Here is a 21,301-nt window from a genome sequence, read left to right on the forward strand (position 1 = left end):
CCCAAAGTTGTAAGATGTAGTTAAAGTTGTATTTTGAGAAAAATGTATGGACTTGAATATCTTTGCTATTAATGACAAAAAAATTTAAAATCATTAATTAAACATTCAATGTAAGAAACATAAAAATAAGCAATCAAATTTTAACTCATCTTTGATTAGTGATATATGGTACTGGGTTAGTTTTTAAAATACTTGTGTTCTGGAGAGAGTGTTATTGCAAAAATGGCGGATAGGAGGCAGGATTAGGTTGCAGCTCCCACTCAAGTGGACCGAGTAGCATGTGGAGACTTGCATCATGCTTTTGCTCCAGAACTACTGTAGGAATATACCAGGAAAGCTGAAAGAATACACAGACCCTCTGAAGGAAGCATATTGCTCCTGGAGGACCTGGGAGACAGGCCAAATATTGGGCTGGTATCCAGCTGAGAGACCTAAAGATGTTCACATCACAGGACTCTATGCAGACAACCCCAGTACCAGCCTGGAGCCTGGTAGCCCTGCTGGGTGGCTAGATCCAGAAGAGAAATGACAATCACTACAGCTTGGCTGTCAGGAAGCCACATCCCTCAGAAAACAGGGAGAGTACTACATCAAGGGAACACCCTGTGGGACAAAAGAACTGAACAGCAGCCTTGAGTGCCAGCCGTTCCCTCTGCCATAGCCTACCCAAATGAGAAGGAACCAGAAAAACAATTCTGGTAATATGACAAAACAAGGTTCTTTAACTTGCCCCACCAAAATCACACTAGCACCAGCAATAGATCCAAACCAAGAAGAAATCCCTGACTTCCCTGAAAAAGAATTCAGAAGGTCCATTATTAAGTTAATCAAGGAGGCACCAGAGAAAGGTGAAGTCCAATTTAAGGAAATAAAAAAAAAAAATGATACAAGAAGTGAGGGGAGAAATCTTCAATGAGATAGATAGCATAAATAAAAAACAATTACAACTTCAGGAAATAAAGGACACACTTAGAGAAATGCAAAATGTTCTGGAAAGTCTCAGCAACAGAATCGAAGAAGCAGAAGAAAGAACTTCAGAGCTCAAAGACAAGGTTTTTGAATTAATCCAACAAAGACAAAGAAAAAAGAATTTTAAAAAATGAACAAAGCCTCCAAGAAGTTTAGGATTATGTTAAATAAACAAACCTAAGAATAATTGGAGTTCCTGAGGAAGAAGATAAATCTAAAAGTATGGAAAACACATTTGATGGAATAATCAAGGAAAACTTGCTAGAGACCTAGACATCCAAATACAAGAATCCCAAAGAACACCTGGGAAATTCATTGCAAAGAGATCATCACCTAGGCACATTGTCATCAGGCTATCTAAAGTCAAGAGGAAGGAAAGAATCTTAAGAGCTGTGAGGCAAAAGCACCAGATAACCTATAAAGGAAAACCTCTCAGATTAACAGCAGATTTCTCAGCAGAAACCCTACAAGCTAGAAGGGATTGAGGCCCTATGTTCAGCCTCTTTAAACAAAACAATTACCAGCCAAGAATTTTGTATCCAGTGAAACTAAGCTTCATAAATAAAGGAAAGATACAGTCTTTTTCAGACAAACAAATGCTGAGAGAATTTGCCACTACCAAGCCAGCACTCCAAGAACTACCAAGCCAGAACTACAAGAATTTGCCACCCACCACCAAGCACCAAGCCAGCACTACAAGAGCTAAAAGGAGCTCTAAATCTTGAAACAAATCCTGGAAACACATCCAAACAGAACCTCTTTAAAGCATAAATCCCACAGGACCTATAAAACAAAATACAATTAAAAAAAAAAAGGTATACAGGCAACAAATAACACAATGATTGGAATAGTAACGTTTTCAATACTAACATGTCACATTTCAATACTAACGTTGAATGTAAATGGCCTAAATGCTCCACTTAAAAGATACAGAATTGCAGAATGGATAAGAATTCACCAACCATCTGCTGCCTTCAAGAGACTCGCCTAACACATAGGGACTCACATAAATTTGAGGTAAAGGGGTGGAAAAAGACATTCCATGCAAATGGACACCAAAAGCAAGCAGGAGTAGCTATTCTTACATCAGATAAAGCAAACATTAAAGCAACAGCAGTTAAAAAAGACAAAGGGTGACATTATATAATGAAAAAGGCCTTGCCCAACAGGAAAATTTCACAGTCTTCAATATATATACACCTAACACTGGAGCTCCCAAATTTATAAAACAATTACTACCAGACCTAAGTAATGAGATATACAGCAACACAATAATAGTGGGAGACGTCAGTACTCCACTGACAGCACTAGATAGGTCATCAAGACAAAGTCAACAAAGAAACAATGGATTTAAACTATACCCTGGAAAAAATGAACTTAACAGATATTTACAGAACATTCTACCCAACAACTGCAGAATATACATTCTATTCATCAGTGCATGGAACTTTCTCCAAGTTAGACTATATGATAGGCCACAAAACAAGTCTCAATAAATTTAAGAAAATTGAAATTATATCAAGTACTATCTCAGACCACAGTGGAATAAAACTGGAAATCAGCTCCAAAAGGAACCTTCAAAACCATGCAAATAAATGGAAATTAAATAACCTCCTGAATTATCATTGGGTCAACAGCAAAATCAAGATGGAAATTTAAAATTGAACCGAACAATAATAGTGACACAACCTATCAAAACCTCTGGGATACAGCAAAGGCAATGCTAAGGGGAAAGGTCTATAGCCTAAATGCCTACATCAAAAAGTATGAAAGAACACAAATAGACAATCTAAGGTCATACCTCAAGGAACTAGAGAAGCAAGAACAAACCAAACCCAGCAGAAGAAAGGAAATAACCAAGATGAGAGAAGAACTAAATGAAATTGAAAGAAAAAAAAAATACAAAAAATAAATGAAACAAAAAGCTGGTTGTTTGAAAAGATAAATAAAATTAATATATCATTAACAAGATTAACCAAGAAAAGAAAAGAGAAAATCCAAATAAGCTTAATTAGAAACAAAACAGGAAATATTACAGCTGACACCACAGAAATACAAAAGATCATTCAAGGCTACTATTAACACCTTTACATGCATAAACTGGAAAACGTAGAGGAGATAAATTCCTTGAAAGACACAACCCTCCTAGCTTAAATCAGGAAGAATTAGAAACCCTGAACAGACAACTAAGTAGTGAGACTGAAACAGTAATAAAAAAAATTGCCAACAAAAAAAAGTCCAGGACCAGATGGAGTCACAGCTGAATTCTATCAGGCATTCAAAGAAGAATTGGTACCAATCCTATTGACACTATTCCACAAGATAGAGAAAGAGGGAATCCTCCCTAAAACATTCTATGAAGCCAGTATCACCCTAATAACAAAACTAGGAAAGGACATAACAAAAAAGAAAACTACAGACCAATATCCCTGATGAACATCAATGCAAAAATCCTTAACAAAATACTAGCTGATCGAATCCAACAGCATGTCAAAAAGATAATCCACCATGATCAAGTGGGTTTCATACCAGGGATGCAGGAATGGTTTAACATATGCAAGCCAATAAATGTCTTTCACCACAGAAACAGAATTAAAAACAAAATCACACGATCATCTCAGTAGACGCAGAAAAAGCATTTGATTAAATCCAGCATCCCTATATGATTAAAACCCTTAGCAAAATCAGCATACAAGAGACATAACACAGTGAAATAAAAGCCATTTGTGATAAACCCACAGCCAACATAATACTGAACAGGGAGAAGTTGGAAGCATTCCCTCTGAAAATTGGAACAAGACAAGGATGCCCACTGTCTCCACTTCTATTCAACATAGTACTGGAAGTCCTAGCCAGAGCAGTCAGACAAGAGAAGGAAATAAAGGGCATCCAAATAGGTAAAGAGGAAGTCAAACTGTCGTTGTTTGCTGATGATAAGATTGTATACCTAGAAAACCCTAAAGACTCCTCCTAAAAGCTCTTAGAACTGATAAATGAATTCAGCAAAGTTTCAGGATACAAAATTAATGTACACAAATCAGTAGCTCTGCTATACACCAACAGTGACCAAGATGAGAATCAAATCAAGAACCCAACCCCTTTTATAATAGCTGCAAAAAATAAAGTACTTAGGAATATACCTAACCAAGGAGGTGAAAGACCTCTACAAGGAAAACTACAAAACACTGCTGAAAGAAATCATACATGACATACACAAATGGAAATACATCCCATGCTCATGGATGGGTAGAATCAATATTGTGAAAATGACCATACTGCTAAAAGCAATCTACAAATTCAATGCGATTCCCATCAAATACCACCATCATTCTTCACAGAACTAGAAAAACAATCCTAAATTTCATATGGAGCCAAAAAAGAGCCTGCACAGCCAAAGTGAGACTAAGCAAAAAGAACAAATCTGGAGGCATCACACTACCTGATTTCAAACTATACTATAAGGCCATAGTCACCAAAACAGCATGGTACTGGTATAAAAATTGGCCCATGGACCAATGAAACAGAATAGAGAACCCATAAATAAAGCCAAATACAGCCAATTGATATTTGACAAAGCAAACAAAAACATAAAGGGGGAAAGGATACTCTATTCAACAAATGGTGCTGGGATAATTGGCAAGCCACATGTAGGAGAATGAAACTGGATCCTCATTTCTCACCTTATAAAAAAATCAACTCAAGATGGATCAAGGACTTAAATCTAAGACCTGAAACTTAAAATTCTAGACGATAACATCAGAAAAACCCTTCTAGACATTGGCTTAGGCAGAGATTTCATGACCAAGAACCCAAAAGCAAATGCAACAAAAACAAAGATAAATAGATGGGACTTAATTAAACTAAAGAGCTTTTTCACAGCAAAAGGAAAAGTCAGCAGAGTAAACAGACAACCCACAGAGTGGGAGAAAATCTTCAGTCTATATATCCAACAAAGGACTAATATCCAGAATCTACGAGGAACTCAAACAAATTAGCAAGAAAAAAAAACACCAAAAAGTGGACTAAGGACATGCATAAACAATTCTCAAGCAAAGATACACAAATGGCCAACAAACATGAAACAATGGTCAACATCACTAGTGATCAGGGAAATGCAAATCAAAACCACAATGTGATATCACCTTACTCCCACAAGAATGGCCATTATCAACTAATCAAAAAATAATCAATGTTGGTGTGGATGTGGTGAAAAAGAAACACTTCTACACTGCTGGTAGGAATGTAAACTGTACAAACACTATGGAAAACAGTGTGGAGATTCCTTAAGAACTAAAAGTAGAACTACCATTTGATCTAGCAATCCCACTACTGGGTATCTACCCAGAGGAAAAGAAGTCATTATATGAAAAAGATACTTGGCACATGCATGTTTATAGCATCACAGTTGCAAAAATGCAGAACCAGCCCAAATGCCCATCAATCAATGAGTGGATAAAGAAACTGTAGTGTATGTATGTATGTATATGTGTGTGTATATATATGTGTGTGTGTGTGTACACACACACACACATATACATACATACACAATGGAATACTACTCAGCCATAAAAAGGAATGAATTAATGGCATTCACAGCAACCTGGATGGAATTGGAGACCATATTCTAAGTGAAGCAACTCAGGAATGGAAAACCAAACATCGTATATTCTCACTCATAAGTGGGAGCTAGGCTATGAGGATGCAAAGGCATAAGAATGATATGATGGACTTTGGGGACTCAGGGGAAAGGGTGGGAAGGGGGTGAGGGATACAAGACTACAAATTGGGTTCATTGTATACTGCTTGGGTGATGGTTGCACCAAAATCTCACAAATCACCATTAGAGAACTTATATAACCAAATACCACCTGTTCCCCAAAAACCTGTGGGAATAAAACATTTTTTAAAAAGTAACTATCACGTGGCTTTTCCTGTTTTGACGTCTTCTTAATCATAATCCTGTAAATGGGCCTAAGGCAAGACTCATTATAACCTATGCCCCACTGATGTTCTAAGTTAAATGAAAAATATATTTCTTAAGTATATATGCTAATGTCTATTAAGCCCTATAAAGAGACCCAAAGATAAACATCACGTTCATTGATTCAGTACTTACACCAAGTAATGACGTCATTGGTAACCAGCAATTTATTAATATTACCAAGCACTCTGGAATGGGTATATGGGATTCTTGGTTTATTTATTTATTTTTACCTTTGTTCAAATATGTAGAAAATGCTGAAAAAATAGTTTAAACATTCTTTTCTCTCCAGACAAGACAATGTTGGCAGAAAGAATTCCTGTTCCCTCCAGTCCCGTTCCTATAGCAACCATCGACTTGGTACAGCAACAGACAGAAGATGTCATGCCACGCATTGAGCCCAGACTTCCACCCAAGAAAACTAAGCACCAGGAAGAACAGGAAGATGTGAACAAACCAGCCTGGGGAGTCAGCTCTTCTCCCTGGGTGACCTTTGTCTATGCACTCTACCAAATTAAAGAGATGATACAACTCACAAGAGACAACCGTGCTTCTGAGATACAGCCTTTACAGGTACAGTTCCTTTGCTGGGCTAGCAATATTACCTGTCACTCAAGATACCTTAACTGGGCTCAGTTGTTTTAATTACTCACTTTTCATTCAACAAGATTTACTGAAAGTCTGGTGGGGGAAATAGACATGCAAACAATTTCAGTACTCTGTGAGCACTGAGTTAAAGACGGTGTATACAAGGTCCCATAGAGAGAATATTCTGCCTTATGAAGTTCAGGAAAACTTCAGAGGATATGATTCTTTCACTTCTTGAAAGAAATAAAATAAATAAATCCATTCTTTCATTGTATATTTGTTTTAAATTTCAGTATTGATGGTTGCCAGTTGAAAGAATATAGGGTTCATGCCTTCAGCAACCATATTCATTAATCTCTGTAATTCCAAAATTCTAGTGGGGGCATTATATTATAGGACCACAATAAATATTTGTTGAATTAATTAATCTGAGCCACTGTATGGGTCTGATAGGACACCAAACTCAGTGGAATTATGGTTATGCAGGTGGCCTCACCTGAAAAATAAGTCTAAAAGTGTGATTTTTCTTGTCCCCAGAGGAGTGATCTTTCCTGAGTAAAGTTAAATCATGTTGATAAAAGTGTGGATAATTGTACAGGTGTATCCCGACTTTGGAAAATGAGTGTAACTTCTATAAACCATTTAGCCAAAGAAATAGACTCAGTTCCCCCATTTCATAATAATCACTCCCTTTTATTTGATAAGTCACGTCAGCTTTGTCTGGAGTAGCTTCAGAGGACACATAAAAACAAAGGGGAAAGATTTAAAAATAAGGGTCATTTGAGTAATTCCCCTTTCAGAAAATTTGTTGAACTGTTAATTAATCTTACTTTGTAAGCTAACATAAAATCTTTGTGAAATTTTAACCAAATCTGGTTCTTTACTGATAACCATATGCATGCCAGTCCATGCATGATCCTATTTATTAATTTATCAAGATAATAAACTCACATCATTACTCTGCTCAGTCAAGAACCAGACATTGTGGTGGGAAATGCGTGTACAGGATTTTAATACCTTAAAGCAAGAAGACGAAACATGAGAAAGGATGATTTTAATTGCTGCTTGAGTAGCAATATTTTCATTACTTTGTGTACTCATCCTCATTTTCACAGAAGCCACATAAAATTTTTAATGTGGCTTTTTTTTTCTGGTATGTTAGGATTAATAAATTTTTTTCTGGGCTGGGCATGGTGGCTTACGCCTGTAATCCCAGCACTTTGGGAGGCCGAGGTGGGTGGATCACGAGGTCAGGAGTTCAAGGCCAGCCCGGCCAAGATGGTGAAACCCCGTCTCTACTAAAAATATAAAAATTAGCTGGGCATGGTGGTGGGTGCCTGTAATCCCAGCTACTATGGAAGGCTGAGGCAGAGAATTGCTTGAACCCGGCAGGTGGAGGTTGCAGTGAGCCAAGGTCACGCCACTGCACTCCAGCCTAGGCGACACAGCCAATAATAAATAAATAAATAAATACAATTTTTCTGGTATGTTAGGATTAATAAAAACTGGCAGGTATGCTGTAGTTATTCTTAGAAGTCATTATACTAAGTTTCTTTTTCTTTCATTGTAGAATCACAGAAATGAACATTTTTATTTGGGTGTTCAGGCAAAAAGTGATGGGTACTAATTTGGGGGATAATCCATTAAAATTTTTTTCTTATTTCTACAACCAATATGGCATTTATGGAAATTGCTGCTGGTGATGTTCTACTCATGGTTATTTACAGTTGGTTACACAAGTGCTTGTTTACATTCACTTTTTTATGTGGATGTTCTGTCTTATCTAACTTTTGGTGCACATTTTGAAATACCAAATATATATCAGGACTCTTAATTACAGGACATTCTTTCCCAGCTCTGCCTCCAAGGATAAGAACCCCTTACTTATTTCCTGTTAGACAAAGTGTCTTCTGGCTCTTGGATTCTGTGGTCTTAGCAAGCGGCCTGAGTTTCAGTTATTCCATAGTGCTTGCCCAGCAACTTGCCACATGGCTGGGGGGCTCAGTAGATATTTGCTGATGTAAACTGTTTACCAAGTACTAACAGACATTTTGGTAGTAATGTTACTTTTTCCACAAGACACGTCTGCTTATAGTGTTTGTGTTTTTCATGCGGCTCTGGCAGTTGCACATAGGAAAGGAGATGAAAGGTAAGACATTCTATCCTTATTCCTCTATTACTTGGTCCCTGAAATGGGCATTTCCAGATGATCTCCCCATGTTTCCTATCTTACTTGAAAGCATATATAAAAAGTTGGATTTATTTGCTATCACTGATCATGGGGCATCTCCTGTTTTTTACTTCCAGGGGACCAATGAGAATAGGGAAAATTCTCCTGCTGGTAGAGCCCAGCCTGTCCCATGTGAGACTCACTCTGACCCATCTAGAAACCAGCCATCCCCTGACGCAGCAGCATCTCAGACGCAGACCAGCCCCGCTCACCCCAGTGTGGACCCGCACACAGAGGAGAGTGAAGAGCAGCAGGCTCAGCTGGCCGCGGGAGGACACTGAGGGCATCCTGCTCATCTCACACCCTGCATGGAATCAGGCTCCTCAGCCAGGACACAGGGTGAGGCCCCCCAGCCAGGATACGCCTCCCCTGGAGGAGCACAGCACTGCATATGCTTCTAAATATCTAAACTCATTAACATGGAAACACACACACAGGAGCTACAGTACATATTGGCAGGAAAAGGTAAACTTTCGTAATCTCATTGGAATTACAACAGGGAAATGGAGTTCAATGAGGACTTTCAGTTCTTCGCTTGGTTAGGTTAAGGATGATAGAATTTCTCTGCCAGTGCAGTAAGAGTTGAAACCGGCAGTTATACTAAGTAAGTGGAGGGAATGAAAGTGTTTCGAGGTGAATGTGGATATAATTTCCCTCTTCTGATTATTTATTCTTATTTGGTTCCTAATACAAACTGGGAAGAGATAGAATTAATCTATACTTTCTTTTTTCTTGAAGAGAACCATTTAAAAAATTACAAGATTTATTTAAAAAGTAACCAGATAAAAGTTAGCAGCACATGTGCTTTTGTTAAAAATAAAGTTAAAAGTTAAAGTTAAAAAATGAAGTTAAAAGTTTTATCAGAAACTTTACATATCTTTAGCAAATATATTTTTATATGTGTATGGTATATAATGGAAATAATTGTTTGAGCAACAGAAGCTATTATTAACTACTGCAAGCTAAGCTGAGCTTAAAAATGCCTTTTGTTTTAAATGGGCTTTGACAAAAAAAACAGAAACAAGGGATTATTTCAAATCAACCAACCAACTCAGTATCCTGTGGCTTGATAGACAAGAGTTTACTAAATATATTGATACTGTAAATAGCCTCTCTCACTATTTACTATCGTATAGTGATTCAGGCTCTAATTAGCTGAGGGAATGAAACACACAAAAATCACTGAATTCCTAAGAGTTCCTTTAAATAAGCAGTACTATTTACAAATCACAGTATAAGATTTAAGTGCCTGGGGGAGGGATACAATTTTTAGAAATTACATATTGGGTCAGTTTTGTTTTGTTTTTGGTGAGGAAAAGGTGGTAAATAGGAAACCATGAATGGGAAGGATGGCAATAAGTAGCAACTATACTTTCCAATGACTAAAGAAAGAAAATCTCAGTATATTCGTTCTCATGAAGACACAGTCAGACACTGGACAATGTAATGTATGCAACTGCAAACATTACAACTGCAGCCAGAACAGTGGCTGGGTGGATCACACGTAAAGCTTGCCACTAAAAATCAAAGCAGAGGTTAACAGGAAACCTGGGGGGGAGTATGGAAAAGGGAACACTGTTTTAGCTGAATAAAGGTGAATTATATAATTTATAATAGCTGTGGATGAGCACAGGAGAGAGAGGAAAGAAAAGAACAGTTAGAAATGAGCAACTCACCTTACCCTCTGACCCTGATTAGACAGGATCAATTGTAAAGTGAGGGCTTCTCCATGACACCATAGTTCTGCCCAATACTGCATTTGGGATAAGAAATTCTACACTTGGATGTCTAGCTTCACCACAAAACACAGCTTAAAAATAAAATAACTGAAAGAAATAGAATTCAGTAAATAGTTATTTTTTGCACTTGAACTGAAACGTACTGTACTGTAAATTATGACTCATTTTAAGTGACCTTTAAAATCAGATGTATTTATTATGCTTGTGTAATTATAGAAATAAAGAAATGGGTGACAGGCTTAACCTCACCTATGAATGTACAGTATGTGGATTTGTGAAACTGACTGTAGGAAGTCAAAAACTTATACTGTATCTTGTGTTTACAGTTCTGATTTATTCCTTTGAAAAGCCTGCTGTTTTGGAAATGCACAGTTGACATGTTGAAATAAAAATAAATACCATTTTTAAATGTTTCTTAAATGATAAAGATGTGACCAAACAAAAGTCCTATACTCTGTAATGAATGAGACCAAATTCAACATGCCTTTGTTATGGAACATTTACTGTGACAGCAGAATCAATAATGCAGTCATTTCCAGCCTTGTGAGCTGACACCTTCATGGGTTTGTGGACTTTGTGACTTTTTCTTCCTGTCCCCAAAGTGCCATATGCTACCTTAAAAAATATTAAAGTGAATTCAAATTAAATTTTGATTTGAGATTTTGTAACCCCTCTTGAGATCCCTCAACACACGCAGGGGTGTCACAGAGCCCAGGCTGGTAATCACTGCCTTAATGACTTACTTCCTACTCTTTCTCCTATGGTTGTAGAAACAGTAAATTATCGAGTGCTGAGCTTGTGTGGATCCAAAGCGGTTAATTGCTAATTATTAAACTATTCCTCAAGTCTTAGGAATAGATTATAATACATACATTGTCCAGCAGGCAGTAAACCTCATGAAAAGTGTTAAGGAATTCACAGGAAGAGCAACCCTGCTTTACTGGCTTATTAATCCTGCCATGGGTCATATGAAGTGGATAGTTGGCTAATAGCTTCCCTCTAATTGGCAGTTCCTTCCAGTACTGCTGAGGTACTGAGACCATTACTTAGGCAATATTCCTCTCGGCCAATTTGGAGTTCAGCAGGGAATCTAGAAAAAGGGAACTACATTCGTGGATATTGGGTGCTTGTAGTGTGCTGATGAGATTATCATTTTGCCCTTAACAAAAACTGGAGGTGTTCCTGTCACTATCCCCATTTTAAACAGAATTCTGAAGCTAACAGTTTAAGTTATGAGATCAAGGTCATAAAGCCAGGATTCAAACTCAAATCTTCCTAATGTCAAAGCCCTGGTCCGCTTAGCACCTTCCCCCACCCCAGGAGGCAGGGAGGCCATTCCCTGCATCTGTTGTGGCAGAGGAAGCCATAAAGCAGCCCAGCCTGAACCATTACCATACATACCTGATATGTGTATGTGTGTGGTTGTATTTCCATTTAGGATTTCTAGATATTCCTAGATTCCTAGAAATCCTTCAAATTCCTGATGCTTTGTGAAATGTAGGTACACCAGACCCTTTACACTCTGCAGGTGAGTTGGCTGGACTGATAACTCTGCACAGGAAACCCAGAGGTTGGTAGGGACTCTGGCCAGGGCCATGGGAATCAGGAGGGGAAAGCAGACACACCCACAGCTCTGTATCCAAGGCAATGGCATCGTAGGATAGCACTGTCCGGTAGGACTTACTGGGAAGATGGGAAGTTCTTTATTTACACTGTCCAGTATGGTAACCATAAGCCATATGTGGTTATTAAACAACTGACATGTGGCTAATTTTCTGGGGAATTAGGTTTCTAATTTTAAATAGCCACACGTGGCTCAAGGCTACCATATTGGACAGCACGGGTATACAGGAAGAGATCCCTTCGGGAGATCTCTGGGCCTGTTTCCTCAGCTTCAGTGTGAGAGGTTAGAGCTTAAGGTTATGTTAATTCTTTGAAAATGAGGGTATGCTTTGACAGTGACTGTAGGGAAGAAAGAGGTGATTTTCCATTTGGAAGTTCTTCAGCCCTTTGGAGCATGGAGACAAGACAAAGGCTACTTCTGAAGCCCCAAACCACTCCTGGGCTTGTTTAGCAAAGCCTTGAGAATATCTGGCTTAAGAATTCCAAACCATGGGGCAGTTGGGAGAGAGGCTGGTGCCTAGGTGGGGACAGAAAAGGGGTGAAAGGGGGAGTGGTTTGTCAGATCTCAGAAAGTAATTTACATTATGCCAGGACAAACTGTGGCTTCTTATAAGGGAGTAACTGGAAACTTGCTGATGTCTAACATGGGGGGAAAGTGAGCCAGTCCAGCTAAGTGCCAGTCCAGCTGTGTACCTAACTCTCAACCAGCTGCCATCTGCTTCAAGCAGCTAATATAAGACCACTTGTCCCCCACTGTGGCTCCAGGAAAGTCCCAGTTTTTAGATGGCAACCCAAGGACCTTACAATATTGGGGTTAGGAGTATGCGCCCTGGAGTCACACTGTTTGCATTTGAGTCCCAGCTCTGCCAGTGAGAACTTACACACACATATATAACATCTCTGGGCCTCAGGACCCACCTCTGTAAAACGGAAGTGATTGATGTTTAAAATGAGTTATCTGACACACAGTGTGTGCTCCATAAATACTGCCATTGTTGTGTAGCAAAGAGCCCGGGGCAGGAGGAGCGCTGTCTCATTTCCCCAACCAGGGTCTAGTTCTATTATTTTATTGCCATTTAAATCTATAATCATATTCCATTCTCTCAATCTACAGTGCCATACTATACATATTTACCTATATCTAGTAAGCTGTACAGTAAGGCATTCAATTCCAACATGCATTGTAAACATTAAGTGGTTGGGGATATGAGTTAGTTAAGAGATAAAATTAAGCGAAACGTAAGTTGAAGAGGATGGAAAAAAATGATGACGATGAGAATTCCATAAAGTGCAAAAGTCTGCTGAGAGAGGTTATAAATTCCATAATTTTCATTTTTCTTTTTCTTCTTAGAGGTGTCAACAAAAGTAAACAATTTTATAATCATTTAACAAATTATATACCATACTGTCTCCAATAGTCAGTGTAGGATGCTATTCTTTTAAATTGTAAACTTACATTTGAAAAAGGTCAGGATTTCTTTTGTTTCCTGAAAAGATCACTGGCATCTTAGAAAAATAACATGTAGACCAGTGCTACTCAAAGTGTGCTCAACGACTGGTGCTGTCAAACTACTGCTGGTATGTGACAACATAGAAATTAGACATTTCAAAATATGTATGGCAAGTTGACATTGTCATGACATGATCATCGTGCTTATATTCTGTATGTCTTTTCTTTTAAAGATTATTTCATTTTTCTAATAATTTAGTGTATCTTAACAAAAGTATTACTTGTGATGAACTAGAGGGAAATTGGTCCATCACCTCAGACAGTCTGAGAAGCACTGACAAGAGCCACAGACTACAGTGTCCATCGCTGCGGGGCACAAATGACTGGTATGTGTATAACATCAGCAGATGTAGTCAGTTCTTGAATGCATTATCCATGGTGTCATTTCCTTAACTTTCTTAAAAAGATGGTAATAAAGGAAGTAGAATATGAGCCCTGGAAGCAGACATATGGGGGCTTGAATTCTGATTCTACCACTTTAGCTATATGTGTCCTTCAGCAACTTTCTCCTACCTTCTCTGGGTCTTTCCTCATCTGTAAAATGAAAATACCAAAACATCACAGAGTGGTCATGAGGTGCAAATTAAGAGGTATCGAAGGTGCCTCATATAGTGCCTGATGGATCTCTAGTCAATGTTGGTATTCTTTCCCTTTCTCTTTTCAATCAGTCTTTTTTGGAAAAATGACCAAATCTAAAAAAACAGATGCCTCAAATTATTTAAATAATAAAGAGAAGCTACCCACTAACTGCATCTTCCAAGATTTATCTTAGATAAGTATAGTATTCATTTCAAATCTCTGGTGACCTATTAAGGTTTCACATTGAGGGATCGTAACAAAAAAAAAATAGTTACCTTTAAAAGATAATCCAACTCCTAGGCCAGAGAAAGACTAAAGATTTTAACATATCTGAGTAAAAATATGCCCATCAGAGGGCGTGGGATGTTGGTCAATAATGAAGATTAGAAAAACAGCAGTCACAGAGAGGAAAAAGTTGGCAGGACCTGCATAAAGGAAGGGGTGGTCTTTGTCAACAGACCTGGTATCTCATCCCATTAACAAGGCTAGCTAGCCCCATTGGGGTGGGGGGTGGCATCTGCATCAAACTCTTTGGCCTCATGACATTAACCATGTGAATTACATAACAAGCTCCCTTTGTTTTGTTTCAGTTCACCAAGTGGCCACCTTATTATAATTTGACCCCTTGTAAATCTGTCTTCTGAGAGAGAATCTGCTGGTCATATCAATTCAAGTGTTTTTATCCTTATGCTAGTTATATTTTTGGTTGTGAATCACTACCTGTACCAACTATATGAATTGACTAACAAGAGACAGGTCTTATGGTGCAATAACAAAAAGCAGGGTTCTGAGTCAATAAGGCTAACAGTCACACCCAAATAGTTCACTCTTCAATGTCATGCCACCCAGCAGGCTCTCTCAGAAGGCAGCTTGCTCCTGTTGTCACCTAAAAGTACCTCTCTGTCTTCCCGCAGGTGTCTTCAAACTTCCACATCCATTATGTTGTCTATCTTGCTGTCAGTTGGACAAGAAAAGCTAATTTATAAAACTGTACATCTCTCAGTCTGGGAAACAATCACACATAGAATAATGTAAAAGAGCATTTCTTTAGTTAACATCATTTCAGGATCTTAATTCCTCCACATATTTAGATATTTTTATGTAATCCATCATCTATTCCAAACCCTCTTAAAATCTAAATATCTGAAATTTCCAGATTTTTTTAAAAAGTCATAAATTGAAATATTGTCCTTCATGTCAGATGGACATTCCCCTGTAATTCAGCCCTAGGTATTACTAGCAAACCATACAAGTAATTCACAAAGCATTTTTTGTGATATGTAAAATGTGTTTTAAAACCTTGTAAAAATAACACTTGAATGATACGATTGTTTAAGCATAGCCACCTACACTATATCTCACCCACACATCTGGTGTCAAACAGTCCAACTTGCTAACAACAGTAAGCTTCTGTAGGCACCAAGCATAAGCAATAACATAACAAAGGGATCTGTTAGGCTCCATAATTATACACCTATGGTGTGTGAAGCACAAAGCCAACTTCCAACCACCTGTGAAGCGCAGAGCCATTTTATTGAGTGGTGGTTTAAACTGTTCAAAGGCCTTTAAAAAGGGAGGAGGAGAGGAGAGAGGAGGTGAGGGAGAAAGAGAAGGGAAGGGAGGAAAGAAAGGAAGGAAACATTTCTTACAAGAGTTATCTGTACATTGCTTGATGGGGATTAGAACTGTGATCAGTACTATAATACACCCCCAAATCAAATGAAAACAACATAAATACACTAAAAATATCACAAGTAATGCTTCTAATTGTTTAGCTTCTCACAGTAGTCACAAAGCAGAAACTGATAAACCTATGATTTCCTCTAAAAATAAACATGGAAAACAATATCCTCAAGGACTGCTGTTGTTCTTCTCTCTTTGGCTGTTTTTATTGTGATGGTTACACCTCGCTAGCTGCCCATGAAGAGCTGCTTCCTTCCCTCGGCAGTACCTCTTCCCCCTGGCCCAGTGGCTGTCCTGGCTGGGATATACCTGGCAGCCCCAGCAGATTGTTCATGTGTTATTTACTCATACGCATATGTTGTAGCACACAAACTGCCTCTTAGGAGACAAACTTGGTGAGCACAGGCACTGATAAATCTGATACATTTATATCACCAATAAATATAATTTAAAAAAACAGATTAAACCATAAGAAAAATGTTCAAACTTCTATTTACTCGTAAAATAGTTACCATAAATCTGAATGGGAAATATATCCTTTGGTTTTTAAAAATCGAAGTCTATATAAAGGCAGATTAACTTTAGTGGATATTACAAAAAAAAAAGTTCCCAGTATGAAAAGATGTCTGGCAAAAACAGACCTGTAAATACTTCAAAGAGGAACTATCATTTGAAAATCAATCTAGAAAGTTCCAGATGGATAGTCATGCTCTTTTTTCATGATTTAGAAAAACTACTAAATTTGGCTCAGGAAAGCAGCAGTGCCAAAATTCTGTCTATCCTTCCCCCATAACCCTTGTCCTGATAAAAAGATTATTTTTATGATCCCATCACAGGAAAAAAAAGCCTGATTTTGATTCTTAATCAACTTAGCAACATCTTAACCCTGAGATTGTCTTGCCATGTTCAAATCTTTCCTCAGATCTGTGTTTTGGCCTTCTTTCCTCAGGGTCAAAGCTCATAGCCCCTCATTTCACTCTGGAGTTTAATATCATGAATCAAGAAAAAAAATCGTTTTGTAAGAAATTGTTACAAACACCTATAGCTAAACAATTTTTTAAATGGATCAGTCAATTCAAAATGTCACAAGAGCTTAAGTGCCTTCAATTTCAAAGTACAAAAAAAAGTAATCATAGTATCTAATCCTTACATATGTATATAAAAATCTTATGTATAAAAAGCTTTTTAAAATGTCTTAAGAAACATTTCCCTTTATCACAGTTAAATAGCAAGTTGGCCATTATTGAAAAATAAAACGTAAAGCCACCAACATTGTGAGGCCCATGGCTGTAGGGAGATGGCTCCTAAGCTTGCACCTGAAGATCTTGTCTACCTGAGTCAAAGGATACATCAGGGCTGGATTTCTACCAGTGCTGCATCTCAATGTGGTCTTGCACAAGTTATTTAACCTCTCCAGAGCTCAGTTCCACCACCATTAGCATTTTCCAAACATGTGTTCCAAGGAATATTAATCTCATGAAAAAGAGTTCTGTGGTCAAATTAAGCGAGAAACTGCAGCACACAATTTCTCCCCTTTGGGAAATTCACAGTGCACATGAGCATTATGAATGCCTCCGAGAGGTACTGAAATACATTAGTTTAACTTTATATCAATCTTAGTTGACCTCAGAATACCTTTATTGACCAACACTTGGTAGTAGCCTGTGAGCTGTACTTTGGAAAACACTGGTCCAGCATGTCTCAGGTCTCCTTAAGGACTTATACTGATGAAATATAGGAAGAGTATTGCAGCGTCTTCTGACACAGGTTCAGGGGATTAAGAGCAGATTTAGTGCCCCAGTGTCGACAAAGCACCTGTTCATGCTTACTAGCCCCTTGAAGAACAATGACATTCCCCTGTTCCTAATGAAAGTCTTCATTCAAGGAAAGTGGTAGTGGCTGTCACAGAATTTTGGTATCCACCTACACTACAATAAGTAGCAGAACTCACCAAGAATGCTAAGTTATCTTCAAAATGGGTTGGTTTTCCTTTCCAGAATGACTTGTTTTTCTCCACAGCAAATGTTTTTGCCACTGTTCACTAGAACAGTTCTGCCTAACTCTAATAGAATCCCTGCCCTTTGCCCACTTCCTTGTCCAGAATGAAGTCAACTTGAAGGTCGCATGTCAGGCAGTACTCGGGTTAAAGAGCTGCTCTTCCAAGAAGGCACCCCCAAGGCCATACTGCTCTTCATGCAGACTGATTTCTTCAGGTGACAAGTGGCTTCCTCCAAGAACAAAGTCTGCAAATCTAATAAGTTTTTTGTTTTAAATAAAGTTAATGTTATCTCAGGAAGGTTTATTTGAAAGATAACAAGTTCCCTTGCTATTTATCCTCTTTAATTAAATTTGACTTTGCATCAATACAGGGTGGCATTTACACAGTGGGTGTAAAAATGTGAATGGCTTATATGATCCCTCTAAAGACAGCTATTCATGGAAAGGGCAGAGAATTAGGGCAGATGTATAAGCACTAAGTAAGCCGAATGTACTCCTGTTTTCTAATTCCTTCTTGTCTCTATTTTTTATTAGTTTGAATTTATTATTATTCATTATTTTGTGTCAAATACTTTCCCCCTTCCATCTTTAATTTGAGGGCACTGTTATTTGGATAAAGTTATGAGGAAGAGAAAGCAATAAGGAAAAATGTTGGGACAGACGTCTTTTTTAGTGAACTTTAAAAATGATTTTCCAGCTGGGTGCGGTGGCTCATGCCTGTAATCCCAGCACTTTGGGAGGCCAAGGCAGGTGGATCACAAAGTCAGGAGTTAGAGACCAGCCTGACCAACATGGTGAAACCCCATCTCTACTGAAAATACAAAAATTAGCTGGGCATGGTGGCGCCCACACCTTGTAATCCCAGCTACTCAGATGGCTGAGGCAGGAGAATCGCTTGAACCTGGGAGGCGGAGGTTGCAGTGAGCTGAGATTGCACCATTGCACACCAGCCTGGGCGACAGAGCAGGACTCCGTCTAAAACAAAACAAAACAAAAAAGATTTTCCCCACCAATAGGATGAGAAGAAGGTCACACATCCTATTCCGCCTTCCCTTCACATAGGGAAGTTATCTTTATAGCCTTCCCTATAAAACATCAGATAAATATTTATTCTGACATCAGCAGTTCTACTGTGCAAAGTCAGTACTGAGAAAAGGGACCTCTGACAACTTCCACATCATCTGTTATCCAGGGAAATAGTCTATTTCTACCCTGAAGTGCCTGTACCAAACCATCATATTATTTTTAAAATCATTCTGAACTAAACTATGGTCCGAGCAGCAGAGTGGGACTTACTTGCTAGGAGTGTGGAGTCTGGAGACGACCAGCCATGAGGGGAAGTCGGGTTTTCTGCAGGCCCGGCGCAGCTCCTCCAGAGCGCTGTTCGTTTCAGCATCAGCTTGCTCCCTGTACTCGTCTTCTGTAAGATACTTCACCACCAGCTCTTTTGATGTAAACCACTGCTTCATTTTCCTAAAACATGGCATGTGGTTGCAGGATTACTGTCTAATTCAACCCTTAAGATTTACAAAAATAGGCCGGGCTCGGTGGCTCACGCCTGTAATCCAAGCACTTTGGGAGGCCTAGGCAGGCAGATCACGAGGTCAGGAGACTGAGACGATCCTGGCTAACACGGTGAAACCCTGTCTCTACTAAAAATATAAAAAATTAGCCAAGCATGGTGGTGGGCACCTGTAGTCCCAGGTACTTGGGAGGCTGAGGCAGGAGAATGGCGTGAACCCAGGAGGCAGAGGTTGCAGTAAGCCAAGATTGCGCCACTGCACTCCAGCCTGGGCGACAGAGGGAGACTCCGTCTCAAAAAAAAAAAAAAGTTTTACAAAAATACATTTCTTAGATGGTAAAGGTAATAATACTTCTTAACTTCCTCTATATCATATCTATACTTTTTTATTGCTGTTATCATGACTGAGGTATAGAGAACATGTAGTTTGGGCCTAATAGTGTATTTCCCCATTTCCTGGACTATCATAAATAATGTCCTAAGGCATTTGAGAATCAATTTCTGATACAGATGTTAATTGTATTTTTCTTTCTCGGTGATTTCTAATCACAGAGGCAATTAAAAGCTTTTTATTTTTTATGCTTGGCCTGTTGATTTTCTTGGGCACTAATAGAAGCAAGCTTTTGAGATGTCCTTTTATGCAGACCCTCTAGAACATTGACCATTTACTCTCCACACCAAGAACCTGGGAGGATTTGTGGGGTATCACTTCCACCTAGTGGTGGTGATTCTGACTAATCCTAGAGAGAAAGAGCAAATATTGTACAAAATTTATAGTAATTTTTCCTTTATTACATGATGAGTGGATCATGATTAGAACTTTCTTTTTCCAGCCAAGAAAATCCTAAATCTCATAAAATGTAGGAATCTAAAAATTTAGGAATCTAAGAATCTCATAAAAATAGTAACAATAATAAGGTTTTTAAAACATTTGTTTTATTTTATTTTTTTAATTTAATTTTTTTTTTTTTTTTTTTTGAGCCAGAGTCTTGCTCTGTTGCCCAGGCTGGAGTGCCGTGGCACAATCTCAGCTCGCTGCAACCTCTGCCTCTGGGATTCAAGCAATTCTCCTGCCTCACCCTCCTGAGTAGCTGGGATTACAGATGCACGCCACCATGCCCGGCTAATTTTTGTATTTTTTAGTAGAGATGGGGTTTCACCATGTTGGTCAGGCTGGTCTCAAACTCTTGACCTCATGATCCATCCACCTCAGCCTCCCAAACTGCTGGGATTACAGGCATGAACCACTGCGCCCGGCATAAAACATTTGTTTTATTTATAATGAGTTTTTAAAAATATTTTGCAGTGGTTTTAAATTTAACCAGAGATTTCCAAATATAAATGAGCATCAGAATTATTATGATATTATATTTATATAATATATATTTAAATATATATATTTTTTTTTCTTGAGGGTTGGGACTGAATAAATCTATTATCTTTTAAAGATCTTACAGTTGATGAGCTAGATCAAGGAAACAGTGATATAATTTCCTTCTGCTTTTCTGAATACCTGTGCATGGTTTCCCTGAAGGAAAAACCCTGGATGCTGAGTCAGAAGACCTGGACACAGTCCTGGCTTTAAGGTTTATTCACTATATGAACTTGGGGAATTCCTTAACAGTTCAGAGCCTCACTTTGCTCTATGAAAAAAATAAAAATGAAAGCAATAATATCTCCCTCATCTACTTCATAGGTCACTGTACAGGTTAAATGAGATATTTTGTGTAGGGTTCTTAGCACTGTAAGTGCCCTATAGTAGGTGTTCAATAAGGATAATCAAAAGAGTAGTTACCATATACTATTAAAATATAAGTAAACAGCTCTTTGCAACTAGAAAGTACGATACAAAATCAAGGTATTATTTCTCTGGTGTGTT

General features: G+C 38.3%; 2 protein-coding genes across 16 annotated transcripts in view; one reads left to right on the plus strand and one right to left on the minus strand.

Moving 5' to 3' along the window:
* MFSD6 (major facilitator superfamily domain containing 6) overlaps window positions 1-16,058 on the plus strand; it is a 96,190-nt gene extending 80,132 nt beyond the window's left edge. For 2 of the 4 annotated variants that reach the window (XM_009237917.4, XM_054549000.2), the window contains exons 6-7: window positions 6,243-6,523; window positions 8,846-11,154. In XM_009237917.4, coding sequence (XP_009236192.3) covers window positions 6,243-6,523; window positions 8,846-9,049 — 485 coding nt within the window. In that variant the 3' untranslated portion in view covers window positions 9,050-11,154. Of the gene's footprint in view, window positions 1-6,242; window positions 6,524-8,662; window positions 8,688-8,845; window positions 11,155-13,875; window positions 13,967-15,133 lie in introns of those variants that run through there. The other 2 variants (XR_010135889.1, XM_054549001.2) reach the window with 2 other exon arrangements.
* NEMP2 (nuclear envelope integral membrane protein 2) overlaps window positions 1-21,301 on the minus strand; it is a 95,446-nt gene that overhangs the window by 51,390 nt on the left and 22,755 nt on the right. For 9 of the 12 annotated variants that reach the window (XR_008522635.2, XR_008522632.2, XR_008522630.2 and 6 more), the window contains exon 8: window positions 19,197-19,373. Coding sequence is in view for 4 of the 12 variants with exons in the window: in XM_024243414.3 (XP_024099182.2) it covers window positions 19,197-19,373 (177 nt within the window). In the remaining 8 variants the exon portion in view is untranslated. The other 3 variants (XM_009237919.4, XM_009237920.4, XM_054549003.2) reach the window with 2 other exon arrangements.

The sequence above is a fragment of the Pongo abelii genome, chromosome 11 (genome assembly GCF_028885655.2).
Source record: "Pongo abelii isolate AG06213 chromosome 11, NHGRI_mPonAbe1-v2.0_pri, whole genome shotgun sequence".
In the NCBI taxonomy this organism is placed as follows: Eukaryota; Metazoa; Chordata; class Mammalia; order Primates; family Hominidae; genus Pongo; species Pongo abelii.